General features: G+C 48.9%; 1 protein-coding gene across 11 annotated transcripts in view; it reads left to right on the forward strand.

Moving 5' to 3' along the window:
* SERAC1 (serine active site containing 1) overlaps positions 1–21,709 on the forward strand; it is a 53,765-nt gene extending 32,056 nt beyond the window's left edge. For 6 of the 11 annotated variants that reach the window (XM_008263732.3, XM_070073334.1, XM_070073333.1 and 3 more), the window contains 8 exons: positions 2,303–2,465; positions 10,209–10,359; positions 11,846–11,987; positions 12,817–12,911; positions 13,969–14,066; positions 15,698–15,880; positions 19,196–19,339; positions 20,425–21,709. In XM_008263732.3, coding sequence (XP_008261954.2) covers positions 2,303–2,465; positions 10,209–10,359; positions 11,846–11,987; positions 12,817–12,911; positions 13,969–14,066; positions 15,698–15,880; positions 19,196–19,339; positions 20,425–20,561 — 1,113 coding nt within the window. In that variant the 3' untranslated portion in view covers positions 20,562–21,709. The remainder of the gene's footprint in view (positions 1–2,302; positions 2,466–10,208; positions 10,360–11,845; positions 11,988–12,816; positions 12,912–13,968; positions 14,067–15,697; positions 15,881–19,195; positions 19,340–20,424) is intronic. The other 5 variants (XR_011388439.1, XR_011388441.1, XR_011388442.1 and 2 more) reach the window with 3 other exon arrangements.
* Positions 21,710–26,000: the final 4,291 nt, after the last annotated feature.

Genomic DNA, 26,000 nt, shown 5'->3' on the forward strand with positions numbered 1-26,000 from the left:
AGACCCAGCTGCTCCACTTCCAACCCAGCTCTCTGCTGTGGCCTGGGAAAGCAGTAGAAGATGGCCCAGTGCTTGGGTCCCTGTACCCATGTGGGAGACCCGGAAGAAGCTCCTGGCTCCCAACTTCAGATGAGTGTAGTTCTGGCCGTTGTAGCCAATATGGGAGTGAACAATCGGATGGAAGATCTCTCTCTCTCTCTGTCTCTGCCTCTCCTCTCTCTGTGTAACTCTGACTTTCAAATAAATAAATAAATCTTTAAAAGGAAAAAGAAAAATGTTTAAGTCCTTTGCCCATTTCTTTCTTCTTTCTTTTCATTTTTTTATTATTTAAAAAAATTTTTTTAAAGATTTTTATTTATTTATTTGACAGACAGAGTTACAGACAGAGAGAGGGAGAAACAGAGAGAAAGGTCTTCCTTCTGTTGTTTCACTCCCCAAATGGCCGCCACGGCCAGAGCTGTGCCAATCCAAAACCAGGAGATAGGTGCTTCTTCCTGGTCTCCCATGCGGGTGCAGGGATCCAAGCACTTGGGCCATCCTCCACTGTACTCCCGGGCCACAGCAGAGAGCTGGACTGCAAGAGGAGCAACCGGGACTAGAACCGGTGCCCGTATGGGATGCCGGCACCACAGGTGGAGGACTAACCTAGTGCACCACCGCGCTGGCCCCCTTTTGCCCATTTCTTAACCGGATTATTTGGTTTGTTGTTGTTGAGTTTCTTGATCTCTTTATATATTCTGGTTATTAAACCTCTGTCAGTTCCGTAGTTTGCAAATATTTCCTCCCATCCTGTCGGTTGTCTCTTCACTTTGCTAATTGTTTCTTTGGCACTGGAGAAGCTTTTATTTTGATGTCATCCCATTTGTCGATTTTGGCTTTGATTGCCTGTGTCTCTGGGGTCTTTTCGAAGAACTCTTTGTCTATGCTGATGTCTTGCAGGTTTTCTCCAATGTTCTCTAATAATTTGATGGTGTCAGGTTGTAGCTTTAGGTCTTCAGTCCATTGTGAGTGGATTTTAGTGAAGGGTGTCAGGTAGGGGTCTGGCTTCACGCTTCTGTGTGTGGACATCCAGTGTCCCCAGCACCACTTACTGAAGAGACTGTCCTTGCTCCAGGGGCTCAGTTTAGCTCCTTTGTCAAAGATCAGTTGGCTGTAGATGCTTGGGTTGATTTCGGGTGTTTCTGTTCTGTTCCTTTGGTCTATCCATCTGTTTTTGTACCAGTACCAAGCTGTTTTGATTATAACTGCCCTGTAGTATGTCTTGCAATCTGGTATTGTGATGCCACTAGCTCTGTTTTAGTTGTACAAGATTGCTTTAGCTATTCGGAGTCTATTGTGTTTCCATATGAATTTCAACATCATTTTTTCTATTTCTGAGAAGAATGTATTTGGCATTTTGATTGGTATTGTATTGAACCTGTAAATTGCTTTTGGTAGTATGGACATTTTGATGATACTGATTCTTCTAATCCATGAATGTGGAAGATTTTTCCATTTTTTGTGTGTTCTGTTTCTGGAATTAGTACAGATCTCATATGATATATGTCTAAAAAGTATACTTTTTGATGCACTTGGAATGCGGTAAAACTTTTAAAGCCATTTAAAAATTAAAATTGTGACATCACGTGACATGGCATCCTATCAGTAAAAGGTGAAGCTGTGCCCACTGATGTGTGGGAGACCAACTCTGTTGACATGCTACCTTAATACACATGTTCCCTTGTTTTTGTTCTTGCTGTCCCTTGTACTTCTTTTCTCCACTGGAAATTTAAGTCCCTTTTCCCTTAATCCGTCATTTAAAGAATAAATGTTTGCCACTCCTGTGTTTTAGGCATGCCCCAAAGCCGTGGGGGTGGGGGAGGGCCGGGGGCGTGTGTTTCCGTCTGGGCGAGGCGCTGTGTGCAGAAGCACGACCTGCCTGTGTGCAGAGGCCCACGTCCTGTCATCATGTGGCAGATTTCTCAAGGTCAGGCAGTGGTGATGTAAGGTAGCTTCAAGCCGAAGCGTCACTACAGATAGGAAAAGTTTTATAACAGAGACGCTGTCAGCCAAGAGCCAAGCAGGATAACGTAAGAACAATGATTTCAGAAGTCCTGGTGAGAAATGCATTCTGGGGGTGTTTCCCCAGGATGGTGGAGCATCTAGATAGGGCCTTGCTTGGTTATCTGAGTCAGCTGAGAGCTCTGGCCTCTGCCCCCCTGTCCTCCAGCAGGAGCCCCCGGCCGTCCCCACCATGTTGTGCTGTCATCCCTCCTCGTGAATTTGTACAACGTAAGTGGCTTTCACTGCTTCTTTGTGCTAGATCTCAACACATTGTGATAAAATCGAAGCAAACGGAGGCTTGCAGCTGCTGCAGAGGCTCTACCGGCTTCACAAGGACTGCCCCAAAGTGCAGAGGAACATTCTGCGAGTCGTCGGGAACATGGCTCTGAACGAGCACCTGCATGCCGCCATCGTCCGCTCAGGTAACGGCTCTCCGCGCCGCGTGCTCCCCACCGCCCGCCCCCTCACGGCACACCGAAGACTCTGCTTAGGGTTGAGTTGGGTCCTTTCAGCCTATTAATCTGGTAGGAACAAGGAATTGTGATATGGCCACTTCGTTTTGCAGGGCCGTTCCGTACTCTGTGGTGTAGTCAGATGTTTCAGGCTCAGTTCCTTTAGGTACTCCATTTTTACTAGAGATTATTAGAGACCACGAACGAGGTGCTGGGAGTGCTGGTTGCTCCTGGGGTGTCTTTGGTTCTTGACTCCTCCAGTGGAAAGTGATAGGTAATGTATACACATAAGTGCACATGTGCATACAGAAGGTAGATGCAGTCATTTGTACATACCCATATCAGTCATATGTCCTTACATATGCACGCGTCAGAAACTGAATTTCCACTTAAGAGTATCTTCAGATCAGCAGAGGATTTTAATTTTGGTGAAGTCTCTTTCAGGGGTCAGCAAATATTTTCTGTAAAGAGCCTGGAAGAGGAGCAACCGGGACAGAATCCGGTGCCCCAACCGGGACTAGAACCCGGAGTGCCGGCACCGCAGGTGGAGGATTAGCCTAGTGAGCCGCGGCGCCGGCCTATAACTTCAAAAATTTAAAACTACTCTTTATATCTTCCCTTCTGCTTACTGTGAGGTTTATTGATTCCTCTTTTTATACATTTTTTTAATTTCTAGAATTTTATTTGAGGTTGGGGAGATAGCATGCACCCGTCTTCTGGCCTTCTTGTCGCATGCTCACGTGGCTGAGGGCGGACTGACCAGCTTGCAGGCCAGGCTGGCGCCATCGGCACAGAAGCCTCTTGTAAGAGCCTTGTGCCTGTAGAGGGGGAGGCACTCGTGGCCTAATCAGCTCTTAGAGCCCCTCCCTGCCCCTTCCCACTGCCACACTGGCAGTCCCTGAATTTTGGAAGGAACACATTCAAACCAGAGTAACAGTCAAATGACATGTAAGAAATCTAACAGAGATGCTTTCAGATATTTATATATTTAGAATCTCCAGTCCTTTTCCTTTTTCATATGTCTAAATTTATATCTGATCTAATTCCCCCCGGCCTAAAAACCATCCTCGGTATTTCTAGTATATTCTTTTATTTTTCATATTTTGCCTGTATAAACAGAATTCTTTGTTGACAGTGTTTTTTTCTGACAACACTTTTTTTTTAAATGTTATTTTTTTAGTCTACTTGAAAGCCCTAGAGAGAGAGAGAGAGAGGAAGAAAGAGTGAGCGTCCATCCACAGGTTCACTACCCAAATGCCTGCAACAGCTAAGACTGGACCAGGCCAGAGCCAGGAGCCTGAACTCTGTCTGGGTTTCCAGTGTGTGTGGAAGGGTCCCAGGCACTTGAACCATCATCTGCCTCCTGCCAGGATGCGTTAGCAGGAAGCTGGCTTGGAAGTGGGATAGCGAGTGGGGATTGGGAAGGTGGGGTAGGGACTGCAGTGTGCATGTGGCCTCCCAAGCGTGCCCCAACCTGCCGTGCCCCAACCCGCTATGTCCAACCTGCTGTGCCTTAACCTGCTGTGTCCAACCTGCTGTGTCCAACCTGCTGTGTCCATCCTGCTGTGTCCAACCTGCTGTGCCCAACCTGCTGTGTCCAACCTGCTGTGTCCAACCTGCCGTGCCCCAACCTGCCGTGCCCCAACCTGCTGTGCCCCAGCCTGCTGTGTCCAGCCTGCTGTGTCCCAACCTGCTGTGTCCAACCTGCTGTGTCCATCCTGCTGTGCCCAACCTGCTGTGTCCAACCTGCTGTGTCCATCCTGCTGTGCCCAACCTGCTGTGTCCAACCTGCTGTGCCCAACCTGCTGTGTCCATCCTGCTGTGTCCAACCTGCTGTGTCCAACCTGCTGTGTCCAACCTGCTGTGTCCAACCTGCTGTGCCCCAGCCTGCTGTGTCCAGCCTGCTGTGTCCAACCTGCTGTGTCCAGCCTGCTGTGTCCAACCTGCTGTGTCCATCCTGCTGTGTCCATCCTGCTGTGCCCAACCTGCTGTGTCCAACCTGCTGTGTCCAACCTGCTGTGTCCAACCTGCTGTGTCCAACCTGCTGTGTCCATCCTGCCGTGCCCAACCTGCCGTGTCCAACCTGCCGTGTCCAACCTGCCGTGTCCAACCTGCCGTGTCCAACCTGCTGTGTCCATCCTGCTGTGCCCAACCTGCTGTGTCCAACCTGCCGTGTCCAACCTGCCATGTCCAACCTGCTGTGTCCAACCTGCTGTGTCCCAGCCTGCTGTGTCCAACCTGCTGTGTCCAACCTGCTGTGTCCCAGCCTGCTGTGTCCAACCTGCTGTGTCCAACCTGCCATGTCCAACCTGCTGTGTCCAACCTACTGTGTCCCAGCCTGCTGTGTCCAACCTGCTGTGTCCAACCTGCCGTGTCCAACCTACTGTGTCCCAGCCTGCTGTGTCCAACCTGCTGTGTCCAACCTGCCGTGTCCAACCTACTGTGTCCCAGCCTGCTGTGTCCAACCTGCTGTGTCCAACCTGCCGTGTCCAACCTGCCGTGTCCCAACCTGCTGTGCCCCAACCTGCTGTGCCCCAACCTGCCGTGCCCCAACCTGCTGTGTCCAACCTGCTGTGTCCAACCTGCTGTGTCCCAACCTGCTGTGCCCCGGCACCTGCCCTGTCAGCCTTTTAAGTCGTCCCACTCCCCCCGGTGTCCATTGTCTAGTAAGAAGTCCCTGCTTGTTCCCATTTGTGTTCTGTGTGTTTTCTTTCTTTTTTTCCTTTTTTTTTTTTTTTTTTTTGTAAATCTGGATTCTTTTTAAGATTTCTGTATTTGGTTTTCAGCACTGTGACCCTGGTGTCATTGTGAGATTTCTCCTGCTTGGGGCCCACCTGAGCTGATGGAATTTTGGGGGATCTGCATGTTGATGTTTTTGATCAAATGTGGAAACTTTCCAGCCAGGGTAGCCTGTGTGTTTTCATCCTTTTGTTCCGCTTTCTCTCTTCTCTCCTTATGGAATCTCTGTTGTTTGTTAGACCTCTTGGTTCTGTTTTTCAGTTCACTGAGCCTGTTCACTCCATTTCTTTTTCTCTTTGCTTTACTTGGGTGATTTCTGTTCACCTGTCTTTAGGCTCATTGATGGAATGGAGACTAGAGGATTCAAAGCAGGACAGAAACGTGATCCTATCAAAAACAAACAAGCAGAAGCCCTCCCTTCCTCGAGTGGAACCTGGCCGTACCCCACATTCTCAGTCCTCCTGGTTGACTTGAACCTCTGCTGGACAGCCCAGTGAGCTCTGTGGCTCTCAGCTGCTGGCCTCATTTAGTTCTCAGTACGCCCCTCCCACTCCTACCTTGCCCCTCGTGCAGAATTAAGTCTCAGAGCAGTGGAACTGGCATGATCCTGATTTGGTAAAGAATGCAGATAGGGCTATATTGTGTATGAGTAAATTAGGTGTCTGTGGCTGTTTTTTCTAAAGATTTGGAAGGGTGTCCAGCAGACTGCGATTGTTGTTGCTCTGAGGTTATGAACACAGCCGGGAAGTGCGGCAGGTACTGAAGCAGGCCTTCCACACTCCATGCTGCTTTTAGTTACTCCTTTTTAGCATTAACAAGTGTTCAGATGCTATGTGATGTAAAAACACTGACTATTTTTTAAGGATTTGATTTATTTATTTGAAAGAGTTACACAGAGAGAGGAGAGGCAGAGAGAGAGAGAGAGAGAGAGAGAGAGAGAGGTCGATCTTCTATCCACTGGTTCACTCCCCAATTGGCCGCAACAGCTGGGGCTGAGCTGATCTGAAGCCAGGAGCCAGGAGCTTCTTCCGGGTCTCCCTTGTGGGTGCAGGGGCCGAAGGACTTGCGGCATCTTCTACTGCTTTCCCAGGCCATAGCAGAGAGCTGGATCGGAAGAGGAGCAGCCAGGACTAGAACTGGCGCCCATATGGGATACTGGTGCCTCAGGGAGAGGATTAACCTACTGTGTCATAGCACCGGCCCCAGCAGTGAATATTTTGAAAAGGCAGATTTTTGAAGGGTTATTTGATATTTTGTAGTATCTGAGATATGCTGAAAATAGTTTGTCAGTTGAAAAATGCCGAAGAAATTATTCGGGCCATATTTTTTCTTATTTGTTTTCTTGTGATTCCATTAAAAACAAAGCCATATTTTTATACATACCACATAATATGTTTGTATATCTTTACTAGTAGAATTTTAAAATCTTTTATTATAAAATATTTAACAGATTTTGAAGAGGAATCTTCTGAATTGTGCATTTGAATGTTGTTAAAGAAATAGTGTGACACTCGTGGAGTATTAAGACACTGGTCTCCCGCCATCATCACACTTCTGTCTTTGAGGAGAAGGGCAGCAGCTGTCAGCTGTTGGGTGCCTCCTGGGCCTGTGGTTTTACACATTCATTTTTTTTTTTTTAAAAAGATTCATTTATTTATTTATTTATTTGAAAGGCAGAGTTACAGAGAGGTGCAGAGAGAGAGAGAGAGAGAGAGGTCTTCTATCCACTGGTTCACTCCCCAAATGGTGGCAGTGGCCAGATCTGAGCTGATCCAAAGCCAGAAGCAAAGCATTTCTTCCAGGTATCCCATGCAGGTACAGGTGCCCAAGGACTTGGATCATCTTCTACTGCTTTCCCAGGCCACAGCAGAGAGCTGGATTGAAAATGGAGCAGTCGGGACTCAAACCTATGCCCATATGGGATGCCTCACTACAGGCGGTGGCTTAACCAGCACACCACAGCGCCAGCCCCTACACATTCATTTTTAAACCTTCCTTTAGCTCAGAGTTGCTAAAGAGTGACTGAAGTTCCCAGCAAGTAAGCAAGGAAGAGAGACTTGAGCCCAGTTTTCTCTGACCACAAGGTATTATGAAGTAGATTCTCACTATTAGTACTGCAGAAAACAGAGCGAGAAAGTTAAACCTACCCCTTGTCCACAGCCCTCTTCCTCCCTTCCTCCCTCCTAAGAGATAAGAACTGCTTTAATTTGGTGTATCTTTCAAGATTTTCATATGTTTCTGCAGGTGTATGTGTCATGTACATACTTCTATATGTGTTTGGGTACATAAAGTTTTTAAGAACAAAAATATTTTTTTTTTTTTTTTTTTTTTTTTGACAGGCAGAGTGGATAGTGAGAGAGAGACAGAGAGAGAAAGGTCTTCCTTTTGCCGCTGGTTCACCCTCCAATGGCCGCCGCTGCAGCCGGCGCACCGCGCTGATCCTGGCAGGAGCCAGGAGCCAGGTGCTTTTCCTGGTCTCCCATGGGGTGCAGGGCCCAAGCACCTGGGCCATCCTCCACTGCACTCCCTGGCCATAGCAGAGAGCTGGCCTGGAAGAGGGGCAACCGGGACAGAATCCGGCGCCCCAACCGGGACTAGAACCCGGTGTGCCGGCGCCGCAAGGTGGAGGATTAGCCTATTGAGCCACGGCGCCGGCTTAAGAACAAAAATATTTTAAAGGAAGCCATGCTGTACATAATATTGTCCATACTTCTTCTATTTACCTCTCTTTAAAATACAGTTCTTCCTTCCTGACCTTCAGATTTTATAAGACTTTTACACATCAAACAATTTATTAGTAAGAAGTAATTTCCAAAAAAAAAAAAAAAAGAAGTAATTTCCAAAGTGATCCCTGTTAAATATAAGAGTGGGAATAAGAGAGGGAGGAGATGTACAATTTGGGACATGCTCAATTGGACTTGCCCCAAATGGTGGAGTTAGACACGTGCCAGGGGATTCCAGTACAATCCCATCAAGGTGGCATGTACCAATGCCATCTCACTAGTCCAAGTGATCAATTTCAGTTCACAGTTGATCACACTGATAGGTCTAAGAGTCAAAGGGATCACACAAACAAGACTAGTGTCTGCTAATACTAACTGATAGAATCAAAAAGGGAGAGAACGATCCATCATGGGAAATGGGATACACAGCAGACTCATAGAATGGCAGATGTCTTAAATAGCACTCTGGCCTCAGAATCAGCCCTTAAGGCATTCGGATATGGCTGAAGAGCCTATTAGAGTATTTTAGGCATGGAAAGCCAAGACACTCTGGAAAAACAAAAAACAAAAAACAAAAAACAAAAACCCTAAATGCCTAAATGAAAGATCTCTGTGAGTGAGATCCCAGTGGAAAGAACGGGGCCATCAAAGAAGGAGGTACCTTTCTCTGAAGGGAGGAGAGAACTTCCACTTTGACCATGGCCTTGTCTAAATATGATCAGAGTCGGTGGGAGAGGGAGTGGGAGATGGGAGGGGTGCGAGTGGGAGGGAAAGTATGAGGGGGGAAAGCCATTGTAATCCATAAACTGTACTTTGGAAATTTATATTTACTAAATAAAAAAAAGAAATAGAAAAAAAAAAAGAAGTAATTTCCAGGGTCAGTGTTGTGGCATAGTGGGTTTAGCTGCCACCTGCAATGCTGGCATCCCATATGGGCACCAATTCGTGTCTCAGCTGCTCCACTTCCTGTCCAGCTGCCTGCTAATGCACCTGGGAAAAGCAGTAGAAGATGACCCAAGTGCTTGGGCCCCAGAACCCATGTGGGAGACCTTGTTGAAGCTCCTGGCTTCAGCCTTACCCAGCCCTGGCCATTGCAACCATTGGGAAATAAACCAGTGAATGGAAGATCTTTCTGTTTCTCTCCCTGCCCCACCCCCATCACCGTGTAAATCTACCTTTCAAATAAATAAATAAATAAATCTTGAAAAAAAGTAATTTGCTTGGAGCAGGTGTTTAGTGCCGCAGATACATGCTGCTTGGGATACCCACATCCCATGTCAGCGTGCCTGGGGCTGAGTCCAGGTTCCGGCTAACGCACACCTTGGGAGGCAGCAGGTGGTGGCTCAAGTGGTTGGGTCCCTGCCATCCACAAGGGAGACCTGGATTGTGTTCCAGGCTCCTGCCTTTGGCCTGGCACATCCTCTGCTATTGCAGGCATGTCAGGGAGTGAACCAGCTGATGGGAGCTCTATCTTTTCATCTTTCAAATAAAATAAAAGATTAATAAGTAGAAATTTTTAAAAAATAATTTCCTCATTTGTACAGGAGGCTAATATGATTGCTGATCAGATGAACTAACTATAACTAGTAATATCCACTGAATTCTGTAATTCTTACTCAACACAAAACATCATAGTATTTTCTTCTGTTTTGTGGCATCACATCTAGTAGCTGGAATTTGTATTAGATCTTCTAAGTAAAGAGAATGGCTCTTGTGGGGCCGGCGCTGTGGCACAGCAGGTTAATGTCTTGGCCTGGAGCGCCAGCATCCTCTATGGGCACCGGTTCTAGTCCCAGCTGCTCCTCTTCCAACCCAGTTCTCTGCTGTGGCCCTGCACCTGCGTGGGAGACCCGGAGGAAGCTCCTGGCTCCTGGCTTCAGATCGGCGCAGCTCTGGCTGTTGTGGCCAACTGGGGAGTGAACCATTGAATGGAGGACCTCTCTCTCTCTCTGCCTCTCCTCTCTCTTTGTAACTCTGACTTTCATATAAATAAATAAATCTTAAAAAAAAAAAAAAAAAAAGAAGAAGGTTCTTGCAACCTCTTCCTTCCATGGAACCCTTGAAGGGGCCTGTGCCAGGGGCGCAGGATCTTGGGGCAGAGTAGAGTTGCAGTGCCCGGGCTTCTCCACCAGGGGCAGCCCCCGCGCGTGCCTGGTGCCTGGTGCCTGGTGCTGGCCTCTTCTGTTGGAACCTGCCTGGGCAGCGCGAGGCCATCTGCGTCAGCGTTTGAGGAGGTGTGTGTCTCTCACAGGCTGGGTCTCCTTAATGGCGGAAGCACTGAAGTCTCACCACATAATGGAGGCCTCTCACGCTGCCAGGACCCTGGCCAACCTGGACCGGGAAACCGTGCAGGAGAAGTACCAGGACGGCGTGTACGTGCTGCACCCCCAGTGTCGCACCAGGTGAGAAGCGGAGCAGAACACCGCGTTGCCTTTGAGCGCGGGAACCAACAGGGCCTACTTGTGCATAATTTCAGTGAGTTACGTTCTTAGAACTAAGTCAGAAACCTCACTGACTGCAGCAGTTTGTCCAGTTAACCGCAGAAGGGCGGGAGGTGGTTGTGAAGTGGCGCTGGCTGAGTTAGCTGCGGTGTCACAGAAGGCCGCCCGGCGAGGTCACATTCACCGTGTAACCTGCCACTCCGGAGCTTTGCGCCGCATGCCGTCCTTGTTTCTGGGCATGTCTACTTGGATTGTAGGAGGCCGTCTGTCTGGGAAGGAGATGGGGACGTTGCTGTGTGCAGGCAGCCAGACGAGCCTGGGCCTGGAGCTCAGGCCAGGAGAACATCGATGGCAGCCTGGAGGGAAGAGTTGACAAACTGTCTCGTGGGCCTTCCTAAGGTTGTTCTGGTCACAGTTGCCAGTTATCATTGCGAGACTACAATGAAAACAATTGTATATGCTTTAGACTTTCATAAGATACATAAAAATATCTTCAGGAACTTTTTAAAAATTTGAATGGATTGTTTTTTTGCTTGTTTTTTTTGTTTGTTTTTGTTTTGACAGAGTGGACAGTGAGAGAGAGAGACAGAGAGAAAGGTCTTCCTTTGCCGTTGGTTCACCCTCCAATGGCTGCTGCGGCCGGTGCACCGCGCTGATCTGAAGCCAGGAGCCAGGTACTTATCCTGGTCTCCCATGGGGTGCAGGGCCCAAGCACTTGGGCCATCCTCCACTGCACTCCCGGGCCACAGCAGAGAGCTGGCCTGGAAGGGGGACAACCGGGACAGAATCCGGTGCCCCGACTGGGACTAGAACCCGGTGTGCCGGCGCCACAAGGCAGAGGATTAGCCTAGTGAGCCGTGGCGCCAGCCAAATGGATTGTTCTAACTTGTAAATATTAAAGTAATGTATTTCATACATGTATTGAATAATTGTGTATGTACTTTAGCTTACAACTGTACTGTTATTTTTCATATGTCATATCCAAAGAATGTTTCTAAAATCTCATTAACACTATAGTTTCCTTGGTAAATTTTTGAAAATCTCTTTCATGTGGAGTGACTTTGAAGCTGTATTTGCATATTGCTATGTAGTGTCTTCAGTACTTTTCTTGATGTGTGGCATCTTCTTAGGGAATTCTGTAGAGGGGAGCCTGGCCAGGGTGTCTGGCACTTGCCTGATCGGCACCCTCAGTTGTAGTTGGTCAGCCTGGCTTAGACGCTGCTCCGTTTTCCTAGGGAGAGCAGTGAGCGTGCTGGGTGCGTCTTTGCCAGGACTCCTTCCAGGGCTCATCAGCAAGCCCTTCGCGGGTGTAGAGCCTGCTCTGTGAGGTTTTAGTTTGCATCGCCTAAAGCTGCTAGAGCGCCAGCCACAGAGAATGCTGTATAGATGGTTTCCATAGCAGTAATGCGTTTATTCTGCTTCTTTTTAAAACTCTCTCCCCTGTCAGTCAGCCCATTAAAGCCGATGTCCTTTTTATTCATGGCCTTATGGGAGCAGCATTCAAAACCTGGCGGCAGCAGGACAGTGAGCGAGCTGTCTCGGAAGAGGCTTTGGAGGATGAGGACAGGTACACAACATGCTGGCCCAAGGTAAGGCGCGGCCCCCAGGGCCCCCGCATGATGCCCCCGAGCAGAGTGGCTGCCGCAGCCTCCCTGGGGCTGGGATCTCTCCCCAGGCGGTTCTTCTTTCCCTTAGGGACGTCCATAGTGTGTCCCCTAACCAGTCACGCTCGGCACCTGTGTTGTGTAAGAACATTGCGTTACGTAAAAACAGGAGCGAGGGATCGTGCACTTGCATTGTAATAGCTGATTCCAGGATATGATCATAAGCGAGAAAGACGTTGCAGAAGTGGTCCTCTCTGGCCTTTCTTTTCCCTGAGGTGTGGAGGGAATGCCTTTAGAGCTGGTCTAGAGCTCACTTGGGTTGGTGCCGCGGCCACGTGGGAATGGGTCGCGGTGCAGCCTCCAGGCGGAAAGATTTGCAGTGCTGTGCACTTCCTGTGGCACTGGGGCACAGGGTCCACACTGTGACCGTTAGTGTGTGCGAGTCCTCGGGGCAGATCTCACCTTCGGACTGTTCCGCCTGTCCTGAGATCGGAGTGCCTGCCGCAGGCTTCCCAAATTCAGTTGGGTCGAGGCCCCAGAACAGACCTCGCTTTGGCTATAGCAAAGTAAGATCGAGAATATTCTCTTGGCATCTTCGGTGGCCTCAGGGTGTATGTACTGACATCGCAGTGTGGCCGGACACATAGAAAGGTAAAATCACACATTGTTTTCGCTGTCACCTTTGTATTCCAAAGCCGTCTTCACCCAGTTGTCAGCACTGCAGGAGGCCTTCAGCTGTAAGTTTTGATCGTTAGGAAGTCACTGCGGTGGCGGCTGTCCACGTGTGTCCTCACGTACCTTTTCTTTGGTTTAGACGTGGTTAGCAAGAGATTGTCCCGCTCTGCGCATCATATCCGTGGAGTACGACACCAGCCTCAGTGACTGGAGGGCCAGGTGCCCCACGGAGAGGTAACCTGAGAAGGGGCACGGGCCCAGGCCACACACCAGTCCTCTTTTGATGCCACAGATGGGATTTTCTTACTAGCCTTTCTTCTCTTCCTTCTAGTGGGAATTAGCTCGAAATAAGCAGTCAGTGAGTAGAGGCCTAGAGACAGTGTTGGGCTCAACCCAGTTCGTGTGCACTTGTCGTAGTGAAGGACTGAATTCCACAGCCACAGCTCCTGCCTCCTTTCTACCGGCAGTGAAAGCGGCGTTTTAGCATTTGTGTTCCCATCACTGACTCATGGAAGCAGAGAGCCCGATGCAGAGCAGTGGTGGCTTCTGCAGCCCTCGCAGGCCCCACGTGCTCGTTGTGTACAGAGAATAGGGCTTCAAGGGACCTGGGTTGTGCAGCCTTGGTCTGGCGAGTTCCCTCTGCAGGCCACCGAGGGAGCTGGCCTAGTCTGCACCCTCAGACTGTGCCCTGGCACAGAGCCCAGGCAGGTGGCCCTGACGAGGGTCCCAGGCAAGAGTGAGAGCCCTGCTCTCCCTCCAGCTTGCAGGACGTTGGTTTTGAAGGAAGGTGTCCGCAGGTACACAGGTTGAACCTCCAGACTAGACAGTTTGGAAGTTCCCTGTGAGTCTGAAGGTGACTTACTTTGAGCTCCCTGATTCTAGTAGCTTCCTACTATTCCTAAAAAATAAACTCACACAATAAAAGCTTGATGTTTGCAGCATAAGCAGGGCTAAAGCTAGCGAAAAAGGTAGCAGTCTTTCATGATACTTGCACTGCCAGGCCTTGGGATGAGAAAGGATGAGCACAACCCAGAACTGGGGCGGTCGGGCCGTAGGACCGCGGACACCCCTAGAGGCTCAAACAGTGCTTGTGAGTGGATGCCAGTGAGTGGCCCGATGCAGCCGTAGATGCCCTCACTACCAGTGCTAAGGTACCAGCGGAGAGAGCAGCTTCAGAAATCGAGCAGAGGTGGGGTGTTCCTAACTCCAGAATGGAGGACGTAGCAAATAAAAACGGGCACCACTGGGGGATCGTGGCCGCCTGTCACGCCTGCTGCTCTTGTCTGTTCAGGAAGTCCATTGCGTTCAGAAGCGACGAACTTCTCAGGAAGCTCAGAGCTGCTGGTGTTGGAGATCGGCCAGTGATCTGGGTATCACACAGCATGGGAGGTAAGGTGGGCTCCTCTGGACAGCATCGTCGCAAGCGGCTTGCTGCAATGCTGACCACCCTGAGCTTCCTGCGTTCTCTCTATTTTACTTACTGGTGGCCCTCACCACCCCGAGCTAACGTTTTTGACTATGGCCAGGAGTTTGAAAATGACTACTCTCCTTCTGCGTGTTTGTTTTTCGAAGGGAATGACAGGTAACAAGCCATTCAGGAAGGGTATGGGTTTTCTTTTCTTTTCTTTTTTTTTAAGATATATTTTATTTGAAAGAGTTACAGAGAGAGGTAGAGACAGAGAGAAGGGTTTCCATCTGCTGGTTCACTCCTCAGATGGCCACAATGGCTGGAGCTGCACTGATCCGAATCCAGGAGCCAGGAGCCTCCTCCTGGTCTCCCACATGGGTGCAGGGCCCAAGGACTTGGGATATCCTCTACTGCTATCCCAGGCCATAGCAGAGAGCTGGACTGGAAGACGAGCAGCCGGGACTAGAACTGGAGCCCATATGGGATGCTGGCACTTCAGGCCAGGGCTTTAACCCACTGAGCCACAGTACCAGCCCCAAGGCATGGGTTTTCATTCACTGGCAATGAGTGGCTGTCAGCATGTCCCTCAGCCCACTGCAAGCATCCTGCAGGGTTCGTGGCTGGCCCTGGGGTTCCCCTCTCTTCTTCCCTGCCCCATCTGCTGCTTCTCCCACCCCTCCATGCTCTCCCTACCCGCTTCTGTCTTGCAGACAGGCATCCTGTAACCTGTCCAGAGGATGAGCTCAGGAGCCAGAGCCAGGATTTCTGCCGAGAGGCAGGTGGCTGCACCCTTATGTGCTCAGGTCCACTGTCCTCATCCGTGGCACCTGTGCTTCACTCGCAATTGCAGACCTGTCACAGGGGAGGGCAGAGGAGCGGCCTTCCCAGCTGCATTTCCCAGAAAGCTGTGTGTTCCGTGGTCGAGGGTGTTTCCCACAGAGGGGGTTTCGTGTCGGCGCTATCCTGAGGGCACTAGTGCTCTCCTTGGTGGGGCACCCAGCTGAGGATGCCTGGCTTTCATCAGTGGGACTGAGGGTCCTGTGCCCGGCAGGTGCCTGCAGAATCTTAGCAGTCTGTGGGACTGTGCTGCAGAGTCTGCAGGACCAGCAGGGTCAGGAGGCCCTGCCTCTGGTGCTGGAGAACGGCCGTTCAAACTTTTTCAAAGAAAGCCTCTCTTTCTGTATTTCTTGTTTTGCCTTTTTATTTTTCAAATTTATTTATTTGAAAGTTGGAGTTACACAGAGAAGGAGAGGCAGAGGTTGGGGGGGGGGGTGGTCCTCCATCTGCTGGTTCACAAATGACTGCAATGGCCGGAGCTGCACTGATCCGAAGCCAGGAGCCAGGATCTTCCTCCAGGTCCCCGATGCGGGTTCAGGGGCCCAAGGACCTGGGCCATCTTCTACTACTTTCCTAGGCCATAGCAGAGAGCTGGATCAGAAGTGGAGCAGCCAGGTCTCGAACCGGCATCCATATGGGATGCCGGCACTGCAGGCGGTGGCTTAACCTGCTATGCCACAGCACTGGCCTCTGTTTTGCCTTTTTGTTTGCTTTTTTAGAGCCACAGAGGGAAGGAGCTTAGCTAATGCATTGTTTCTTTCTTCTCTGTGGCCAGGTCTTCTTGTCAAAAAGATGCTGGTGGAAGCGTCCAAGAAGCCAGAAATGAGTACAGTCATAAACAACACGAGGGGCATGATTTTCTACAGTGTCCCCCACCACGGCTCACACTTGGCCGAGTACTCTGTGAACGTTCGCTACCTTCTCTTTCCCTCTCTGGAAGTCAAAGAACTCAGCAAGGGTAACGCTTTCTTTTTGTCTCGAAGGAAATTAAGGTTAACAATCATGTGAGAGGAGACTTTACTGGGGGGGACTTGTGATGAGTAAGTGTTTTCTCCCTGGAACACCTGTTAAACCGTGTTGAGCTCCCTGGCATGAGCCTTAATAGGCCATCGTCTTTTTGCCATATACTCCTTTGTTCTGCTTACTGGAGATGTTCTTGGCTTGTACGTAAAAGTTTTATTTATTTGAAAGGCAGAGTTACAGAAAGAGAGATCTTCCAATGCTGGTTCACTCTCCAAATGGCCCCAGTGGCTGGGGTTGGGCCAGGCCGAAACCAGGAGCTTTGAACTCCATGCAGGTCTCCCACGTGGGTGAGGGGCCCAAGCACTGGAGCTGCACCGCATTGCGTTCCCAGGTGCGTTAACAGGGAGCTGGATCAGAAGTGGAGCAGCTGGAACTTGAACTGGCGTACATAATGCTGGCGTTGTGGGCAGCCTAACCTGCTATACCACAACACCAGCTCCTTGATTTTCTATTTTAAAATTTCCACTGAGTTTTAGTCAATTTTTATTATTTATTTTTAAACAGTGGTAACATTTATTAATATTTACAAAGACTGTTAGAATCAGTCACAGGGGCTCAGTTATAAAGGAACAGGGCTTGATATTAAACAGTGCTGCAGGGATGCCCAGGCCCTCAGAACTCAAGGGACAACGTTTAAAAATGAACCCAAATTCACAATCAGAAGACCTCAGTGCCCTTTAACCCTCCGAGAGCATCAACTCTTGAAATGACTCTAGTAAGAGTCAGACCTTTTGGACAGATCTAAGTGACCACGTTAGCATGGGAACGCATCGATAGGCTGCTGGAACTCCAAACAGTCCTTACGTTTATGGCATCTTCCAGGAAAGTTCACCACACGTGTGCCCGATGGTGTCAGCACGGCCCCACGGTTGCTTTTCTCAAGCAGACAATATTTATTTATTTATTTATTTATTTATTTATTTATTTATTTATATTACCTAGAAACCTTTCATTTAAGGGACACAAACTTCATGCATTAAATATATGCAAATTACCCCTCCTTCTTCCTCCTCCCTCTCCTATTCCCATTCTTATTTTTTACAAAGATCTATTGTCAATTAACTTTATCCTCATAAGATTAACCCTACACTAAGTAAAGAGTGTGTGTGTGGGGGAAATGACCTGTTCCTCAACAGTCGGGACAAGGGCTGTTCCAAATCATCGCATCTCACAGTGTCAATTTCAGTTCTCTAGATTACCTTTTAGGTGTTCTCTTAGTTACGACTGATCAGGGAGAACATACGTGTATCTGTCTTTTTGGGACTGGTTTATTTCACTAAGTGTAAAGGTTTCTAGTTGCATCTGTTTTGTTGTAAACAGCAGGTGTAGTATTCCATGGTGTACATATACCATAATTTCTGTATCTGGTCTTTAGTTGATAGACATCTGGGTTGTTTCCATAGATTAGAGTGGGAATAAACATGGGGGTACAGGTAACTTTCATGTGCTGATTCCATTTCCCTTGGGTAAATTCCTAGGAGTAGGATAGCTGGGTCATATGGCAGGTCTATATTCAGATTCTGAGATTTCTCCATACTGTCTTCCACAGTGGCTACACCAGTTTACATTCCCACCAACAGTGGATTAGGGAACCTTTCTCCCCACATCCTCACCAGCATTTGTTGTTTGTTGATTTCTGTATGAAAGCTGCTCTGATGGGGGTGAGGTGAAACCTCATTGTGGTTTTGATTTGCATTTTCTTGATGGCTAGTGATCCTGAGCATTTTTTCATGTGTCTGTTGGCCATTTGAATTTCCTCTTTTCAAAAATGGCTATTCAAATCCTTTGCCCTGTTCATTCAGGAGCTTGTTGTTCAATTTCTGCTGCTTTCTCAGGCACCTTAGGGAGCTGGATTGGAAATAGAGCACCTGGATTGAACTGGGTGCCCATATGGGATGCCAGCACTGCAGGCTTTACCCGCTACATTACAGTGCCTGCCCCTCTCCACTTTAAAAACTATCTTCCCCTAGCCCGGAGCAGTAAGCGCCCTCCCTATTCTGCCATCTTGGAATCTCCCTGTAAACTTAAATTTCATTAAATTGTTTTTGTCTATTTGAAAGTGAGAAATAGATGGTGAGAGACCTCCTATCTTCTGGTTCACTCACCAAATGCTGGTTTTTAAAATTTTTTTGACAGGCAGAGTTAGACAGTGAGAGAGAGAGAGGAAGGTCTTCCTTCCGCTGGTTCACCCCACAAATGGCCGCCACGGCCAGCGCGCTGCGCCGATCTGAAGCCAGGAGCTTCCTCCTGGTCTCTCATGGGGGTGCAGGGCCCAAGGACTTGGTCCATCTCCACTGCACTCCCTGGCCACAGCAGAGAGCTGGACTGGAAGAGGGGCAACCGGGACAGAATCCGGCACCCCAACCGGGACTAGAACCCGGTGTGCCGGCACCGCAGGTGGAGGATTAGCCTACTGAGCCATGGTGCCGGCCATCACCAAATGCTTTTAAGAACCAGGGCTGGGTTAGGCAGAAGCGAGGGGCTGGAAACTTCGTCACAATTTGAGCCATCACCTGCCGCCTCCCGGCGTGTCCGTTAGCAGGAAACAAATCGGGGGTAGGGTTGCACTGGAATCCAGGCTTCCGTGTGGTACAGCCCTCCAAACCAGCGTCATAACTGTGGGGCCAAACACATGTCTGAGTTTTCTTTCTTGCCTTGTTCTTGGGTTGTTTCCTGCTCATGCTGTCCTCCTCTTGGGGTGGTGGCCCCATCGTATTTCTCATCACCCGGAGGCTACTAATTAGAGGCCTTTTTGTTTGTTTGTTTGAACTTCTGTTTCCTTGTTTAGCTCTACTGCTTTTGTGGTTGGCGTCTCTGTGAGCTTATGCGGTCTTTCCAGTCGGAGCTTCCGCTAATTTCTGCTGGTTTGTGGTCACCCTTGAGGGTGAGGGAAGGGGGGACAGCACTGTGTGGTTATTCTGGGTGGGCTTGTTTGAGGGCTGCTGTGCTCAGGGTGGGGTGGGGTGGCAGCCATCATGCAGGGAGAGCCCCGCATCCCACACATCGAACTGCCCTCGCTCCCTCTCTGGCCATCCAGAAGCACCGTGAACCCCTCCTCCCGGCGACTGGACCCCCGTTCTGAGCCGGGGTTATCCCTTTACTTGCATCTGCAGGGCTGCTTAGCAGGGGGAGAGAAGAAACGTGTACTCAAGCCACCACCTTGCTTTCCTCTCCAAACTGGAAAGATTGGTTTTAAATGATGAATTAGGTTAACAGAACTTGTCACAGTCTGTTCTCCATAACTTTACAGATTCACCTGCACTTAAAACACTACAGGACGACTTTCTGGAGTTTGCTAAAGACAAAAACTTCCAGGTGCTGAATTTCGTGGAAACCCTGCCGACCTACATCGGCAGCATGATCAAGCTGCACATCGTGCCCGTGGAGTCAGCAGGTACTCGCCTCGGTCGTGGCCGTTAGCTGCTAGTTGGTGGTTCCCAGCTTGTCAGTAGCAACATCAGCTTCCATTTCTGATTTCTCAATTTTAGGAGATATTTGGATGGGAAACAATGAAGTAGAATCTTGTGCTACCCTGGGGCTGCGGGAAATGTCCGGGGCCTGCTGCTGTGGTGTGGGCCCCTTTCTGGTGGAGCCCGAATCTGAACTGACGCTCTGGCCTGTGTTTGCAGAGCAGATAACCTCACATTTCACTACCAGAATGCCCTCCCCACCTGGCCACCTCTGCTCCCCCTCCTCGGGTCGCCTCGGGGGCTGGCGGCACTCAGCCAGATGCTCCCTCCGTCTGCAGGCTGAGAAGCAGCATCCTGTAGCAGATCCTTGATCGGGGGAGGAGTCACTTGGCATTAAAGGCCATGAGGAGTGGAGAGAAGAGCAGCCACAAGTTTTGCAACAGGACTTTGGGGGACTTGAGACAAAGGCACGGTTCCTATCCCGGGCCAGCTGCCTAAGCAGCAGAGCCTTGTGTAGCCTGTCTGCCCCCTTCCTCCACGTCACCCGGTTACCACCTGCACGCCTCACCCCGGGGCTTCCCTGGCCCCACCATCACTTCCCTCCGTGTGGACCTCTTAGACTGAAATGTAGAAACCTTTCTGAGGCTCTCAAGCCTTGGGTCAGTTTCCCCCAGAGGCCGTTTGGAGGCTTTAGGTACGGAGTGAATCCCACATGTGGGACATCCTCATTCTCATCAGGACGCGGGATCTCGGTAGGACAGACGTCCTCAGTGGGACAGCGCGGGAGTAACCTGCAGGTGCCAGGAGGTTTGGAAGCCGCCACTACTCAGGCTCTGCTCGCTCTGCCCACTGCCCCGTTAGGAGTAGTTCTGCAGGCCAGAACACGGGTAAAGAATTGGTGACGACAGTCCTGCAGTTCTAACTCTGCTCTCCCATGATTAAGCTACAAACTGGGCGCCCCTTTGTTGAGCCCCAGATCCCGAGCAAATCAGCACGGGGAGCCACCCACCTGACCTCCTCCAGTAGTGCCTGGGGGCGCTTAGACTCACTGCCGTGTGTGTGTTTTCAGACTTAGGCATTGGAGACGTGATTCCCGTGGACGTTAACCACCTGAACATCTGTAAGCCGAAGAGAAAGGACGCTTTTTTGTACCAACGCACTTTACAGTTCATCCGTGAAACTTTAGCCAAAGACCTTGAAAACTGAGAGCTGCCCTCAGCCGTCTTTAATATGGGAATACAGTGCCAGAACCCTGGTGTTGTCTTTGTCTGTAAGCTCTCAGCAGGCACGCGGTCAGTGTGGCATCTGTGTGGTGTGGAGAGTGTGGCAGACAACGGGGCATCGGTCTCCGCAGCGCGGTCTAGCATCAGTGCCGAAGAGGCACTCGGAAGGCGGGCCCCGGTCGGGCTCTTGTGACTTAAAGAAGCCTACCAGGTGCCCCTGCATGGTTGGCAGTGCTGGGTCTGGTGACTGGGAGCACGAGTGCTGTGGGCAGAGGCCCTTTGCCACCTGTGACTGTCCCAGCTCATCTGGTGGGAACACTGGCGGGTTCTGGAGGGAGCAGCACTGGCGGCTGAACTTGAAGCACGCCACTGAAGAGCACCTGCACTGGAGACGGAACTAGAACGTAGAAGACGGCCATGTGCCGGGTTCCCGCATGCTGTAAGGTTTGAAACGTTTGTCCTTAGCTTTCAGGTAAACCCTTGCCTGAGACGTCCTGGTTGAGAGGCTGCTGTCACGCAGGGCCAGCTCCTGGTATGTTTATGTTTTCACGATGCTGAGAGCAAGCCTGTGAAATGCCATTCTAGCTTACAGTGATTCTTCCCGGAGTGCGGCTCCTCTGCTTGTCCCGGGCAAGGACGACGTAGCTCATCCACTGCTCCTCACGGGGTGGAGGAAACCATCCCCAGCCCCGGGCTGCAGCAGCAGCACTCAGGATCGGTATTCCCAGCCCCGGGCTGCAGCAGCAGCACTCAGGATCAGGATGCTCTGCCTAAGGGCTATCTTGCTTGCTTGCTTGGTTATGTGGAAATGGTATTAATTGACCTCCAGCATGTGAAAACCAGGACATCATGTTGATGGACTTTTTCTTTGACTAGCATTGCTGAGATATAATGACATAGCATAAAACTTACCCCTATAAAAATGCAAAGATTTGTGGTATCTTCACAGAGTTGTGCAACTATTACCACTAAGTCCACAAAGTTTCACCACCCCCAGAAAGCCCTGTATCCGTGCACCGTCATTTCCCACCTCCTCTTTCCCCAGGCATTAGCAAACACTAACTTTCTCTGTGGAGTTGCCTCTTCTGGAAATTTGATATCAAAGGAATCATATCATGTATTTCTTGCCTTGTCTGCTTGCCTTTCTCTTAGCATAATGTTTCATACACATATAGCTTCTGTCAGGACTTCACTTATTATGGCTAAAAATAGTCCATTGTATGGTTCACCACAGTTGTTTATCCATGTATCAGTTGAGGGACATCTAGATTCTTACTTTTTTGGCTGTTATAATAGTACTGTACAATTATTCCTGTACAGGTTTTTTTTGGTAAACAGATGTTTTTAACTCTCCCAGGTGGATACTAGGATTGGAGCTGCTGGACAATAGTAAGTCTGAGCTTATTAACCTTTCGCAGCTTGTATAGAAGGGATGGTCAGAGCCAAAACTGGGGTCCTCGCTGTGACTTAATGAGTGCCTGACCGATTCGTCTTGTTATGTAAATGCAGCCAATATGACTACACCTGGCATCAGTCCAGGGTCAGCTACTGGGATGACAACGGGAGGAGGGATAGCAGGGTTTGGTGCATTTTCTTATTCTGTTTTTGAATAACCATTGCAGATAAGCCATAGTCAGAACAATTATTCCTTAACTTACAAGAATGGAATGAAACCTCCTTAATTAAAATCTCAGTATCTATTAGCTGTGCTTTAGCAGTAAGATCTGGGAGAGAGATCGAATCACTGTGCTTTCCAGGAAACCACTTTGCATTTCTTTTTATTCTGTGGATTGGAGAGGCCCCCCTCTGGTTGCCAGGCTGATGGGTCTAAATAAAGTTTATTACACACAAGTGAGGTGAAAAGAAATGGCAGGGCCCTTAAGCAGCAGGAAAGCAAAGCAAGTGTACAGTGAGGGATAATGGGAACATAATCCCTGAACAACTACAACAAAAGAGAGACGGAAAGGAACTGAAACCAAACTGGCACATTGCAGACACAGCACCTGAGGAACAGAGATGGGTGAAACCCCGTGAGTCGCAGGGTGGCTTGCTGGGTGCAGAACCGCAGTGCCTGACAGAGGGAGAGACGGTGGTTATCTGGAAGATACTGGGCAGGAGCTTGTCATTCAGCTGTAAAGACTTCTCAACATGCATTCAGGGAACAGGGCTAAGGTTTTCTCACAGATTGACTTGTTGGTTAAATCCAGGCACACACAAAAAAATTCATTAGCCAGAATAGAAATAGTGCTACACTTTAAAATGCAAACAGAAACCCTAAACACTGTTAGGAAACAGTAATGTTGGAAAGAGCTAATTGTGCTCAGCCGAATTGCTCTTGAAATGGGCTCCAAGGAAATAAAGCAACATGCTGATGCCTGTGAGACCGTAATCTAGTAATCTGTCCTTGCTTTATCTTCTTAGCTTGATTTTAATTATGCTTAACAATTATAAGATGTAGTAGCAGTCATCTGTACTGTACATGTAAAGATTTCTAGGCTAAAACACTGATATCTGCGTGAATGCTTAACTTTCATTGAGCTATAGTCTTAATTTTTATGCATATTTGTTACTTTGATATGCAATTTAATCTAAAAAAGACTCCACAGAATCAAAATCTAAATCATAGCCAACTGTGTTCATTGATAAAATATTACAGCATGAGCTGGAGTGTATCTTAGGAGAACAAACTTAATCTTTAAGATTCCTTTTTCAGGCCGGCGCCGCGGCTCACTAGGCTAATCCTCCACCTAGCGGCGCCGGCACACCGGGTTCTAGTCCCGGTCGGGGCGCCGGATTCTGTCCCGGTTGCCCCTCTTCCAGGCCAGCCCTCTGCTGTGGCCAGGGAGTGCAGTGGAGGATGGCCCAGGTGCTTGGGCCCTGCACCCCATGGGAGACCAGGAAAAGCACCTGGCTCCTGGCTCCTGCCATCGGATCAGCGCGGTGCGCCGGCCGCAGCGCACTGGCCGCGGCGGCCATTGGAGGGTGAACCAACGGCAAAGGAAGACCTTTCTCTCTGTCTCTCTCTCTCACTGTCCACTCTGCCTGTCAAAAAAAAAAAAAAAAAAAAAAAAGATTCCTTTTTCACTAATATTTTAACAGGGGGCTTTCTGTTCTCATTCATAGGCGAGATAATTTGCAATGAGGATAACTGAAAAATCTAAATGAAATTTTTTGAGTGTTCAAAGGGCTAATAAGAAAAGAATTAGTGACCCCAAAAATGTAGGAAAAGGCAATAAAACAAAACAGACCAGCAGTCAAAGGTGCTTTGGCTCGAGGCAGGGTTTCCACTAGCATATTTGGCAGCTCCTGCCTGCAGTTACCCTTCTCCAAAAAAAGTACCCCTGTGGGCAGTTTGTAAGAAGGCCTTTCTTCCGGCAGCACAGAGCAGGGCGTGTCCTGAGCCATCGCTGCCTCAGCTGGACGTTTTCCTGGAAGGTCTCATTCTTAGGTCATCTGCAGAGCCGGAAGAAACAGAAATGCAGCTGCCAACCTGGCAGATTCCCAAGGTGAAGGGGTCAGAAGTCAAAGTGCAGGGCCTGCCACGTAGTCTGATAACCCCATACATGAAGTTGAGGCTGCCAGGGTCTACACATGCAAAATGGAGGTGACCCAGAAGGAAGCATCCCTCTACAACGCTGGGGCGATCCCGGGAATCAGTCCACACTGAATTAACAGGACCCCAGGAAGATGCACTCTTCCCTGCCCTTACATTATTCCTGCAAATAGATTTCCTCTGCTCTCCGTGGACGGGGAGGCTCTGCACCCTGTGACTGGGAATTCTGTGACTGCGCGACAGGGCATGGGGTGTAGCTTGGTCTCCGGGCAATCACTGTGCCTGGCATCAGAGTTCTCTGACTGCCTGAGATGCATCATTGCAGAAGGTTCCCTGCTCACACTGAGAACCACACAGATCCTCTGGTTCATACACCTACATGGGTGGGGTAGTGCCCACTGTGGGCTAATCCCAGGCATTGATCACCTTGGAAAAGAGGTGAGGTGATCACCCCAACAGGGATGACACCCTCCCCTCCGATGACAATACAGGAGATCTGCCATGCCCAACTTGGGTGTCATCCTGGAGTCTCACCCCACCGTTGAGCACTGACCAGAGCTCCCTGGTCCCACCCAGCACACAATTCTGGATATTCACCGAAAGAGCAGACACTCCATTGAACCACAGAGGCACAGCCCCAAAGACAAAACTCATCAAAGAAAACCAACAGGTGTTTCCACAAGTGCCTAAAAATACATACACAAATATGAGAAACAAGAGTGAATAAGACAACGTGACTCCCAAAAAGGAATACAAAGCTTCAATATTAGAATATGAAGATGAGGGGCTGGTGCTGTGGCTTAGAGGGTTAAGCCTGTGGTGCCAGCATCCCATACGGGTGCTGGTTTGAGTCCCAGGTGCTCTAATCTAGCTCTCTGCTAATGGCCTGGGGAAGCCATGGAACATTGCACAAGTACTTGGGCCCCTGAACCTGTGCAAGAGACCTGGCAGAAGCTCCTGGCTCCTGGCCCCTGGCTTTGGATTGAGCTCAGCTCTGGCCATTGTGTCCATTTGGGGAGTGAACCAATGGATAGAAGACCTTTCTCTATGTCTCTCCCTCTCCTCTTTAACTGTGCCTCTCAAATAAATAAAATCTTAACAAGTGAAGATGGACTAAAGCCTGAAAAGGAATTCAAAAGAATGACCATAATATTACTCAGAAACACAGAGAAACAAATTCATGAGATAAGAAATCCATACACAATATGGATAAAAACTTTGCCAAGAAATTGAGATAGTGAAGAGAAATCAAGCTAGAATATTAGAAATGAAGAACTCACTATGTCAACTACAAAATACAATGGAAAGCCTCAACAAAAAGCTTGGTGAGGCAGAAGAGAATATCTGAGCTAGAAGACAAATCCTTGGAAATAGGAAAAAAATTAGAAAAACTGAAAATAGTGTTCAAGATTTATGGGATACTATTATACAATCAAACATATGTGTTTTAGGAGTTCCTAAAAGCATGGAAAGAGATAAGGCCTATTCAGCAAAGTAACAGCAGAAAAATTCTCTAATTTGGAGAAAGAAAGGGACATCCAAGAACAGGAAGCACATTGAACTCCTCATAGACACAATTAGAAAGATCTTCATCATGACACATTATAGTCAAACTCTAAATAATAAAACAAAGTGTAAAATGGGCATGAGAGAAATGCCAGATTACCTTCAGAGGATCCCAAATTAGGCTAATAGCTGATTTTTCATCAGAAACCCTACAGGCTATGAGAGAATGGAAAGATAGGGTGCAAGTCCTAAAAGAAAGAAACTCAACCCAGAATACTGTATGCAGCAAAGCTCTCATTTATAAATGAAGGTGAAATAAAGACCCACCAAACAAATTCAAAGAATTTATCACCATTTACCCAG

Source organism: Oryctolagus cuniculus, chromosome 5 (genome assembly GCF_964237555.1).
Source record: "Oryctolagus cuniculus chromosome 5, mOryCun1.1, whole genome shotgun sequence".
Classification (NCBI taxonomy): Eukaryota; Metazoa; Chordata; class Mammalia; order Lagomorpha; family Leporidae; genus Oryctolagus; species Oryctolagus cuniculus.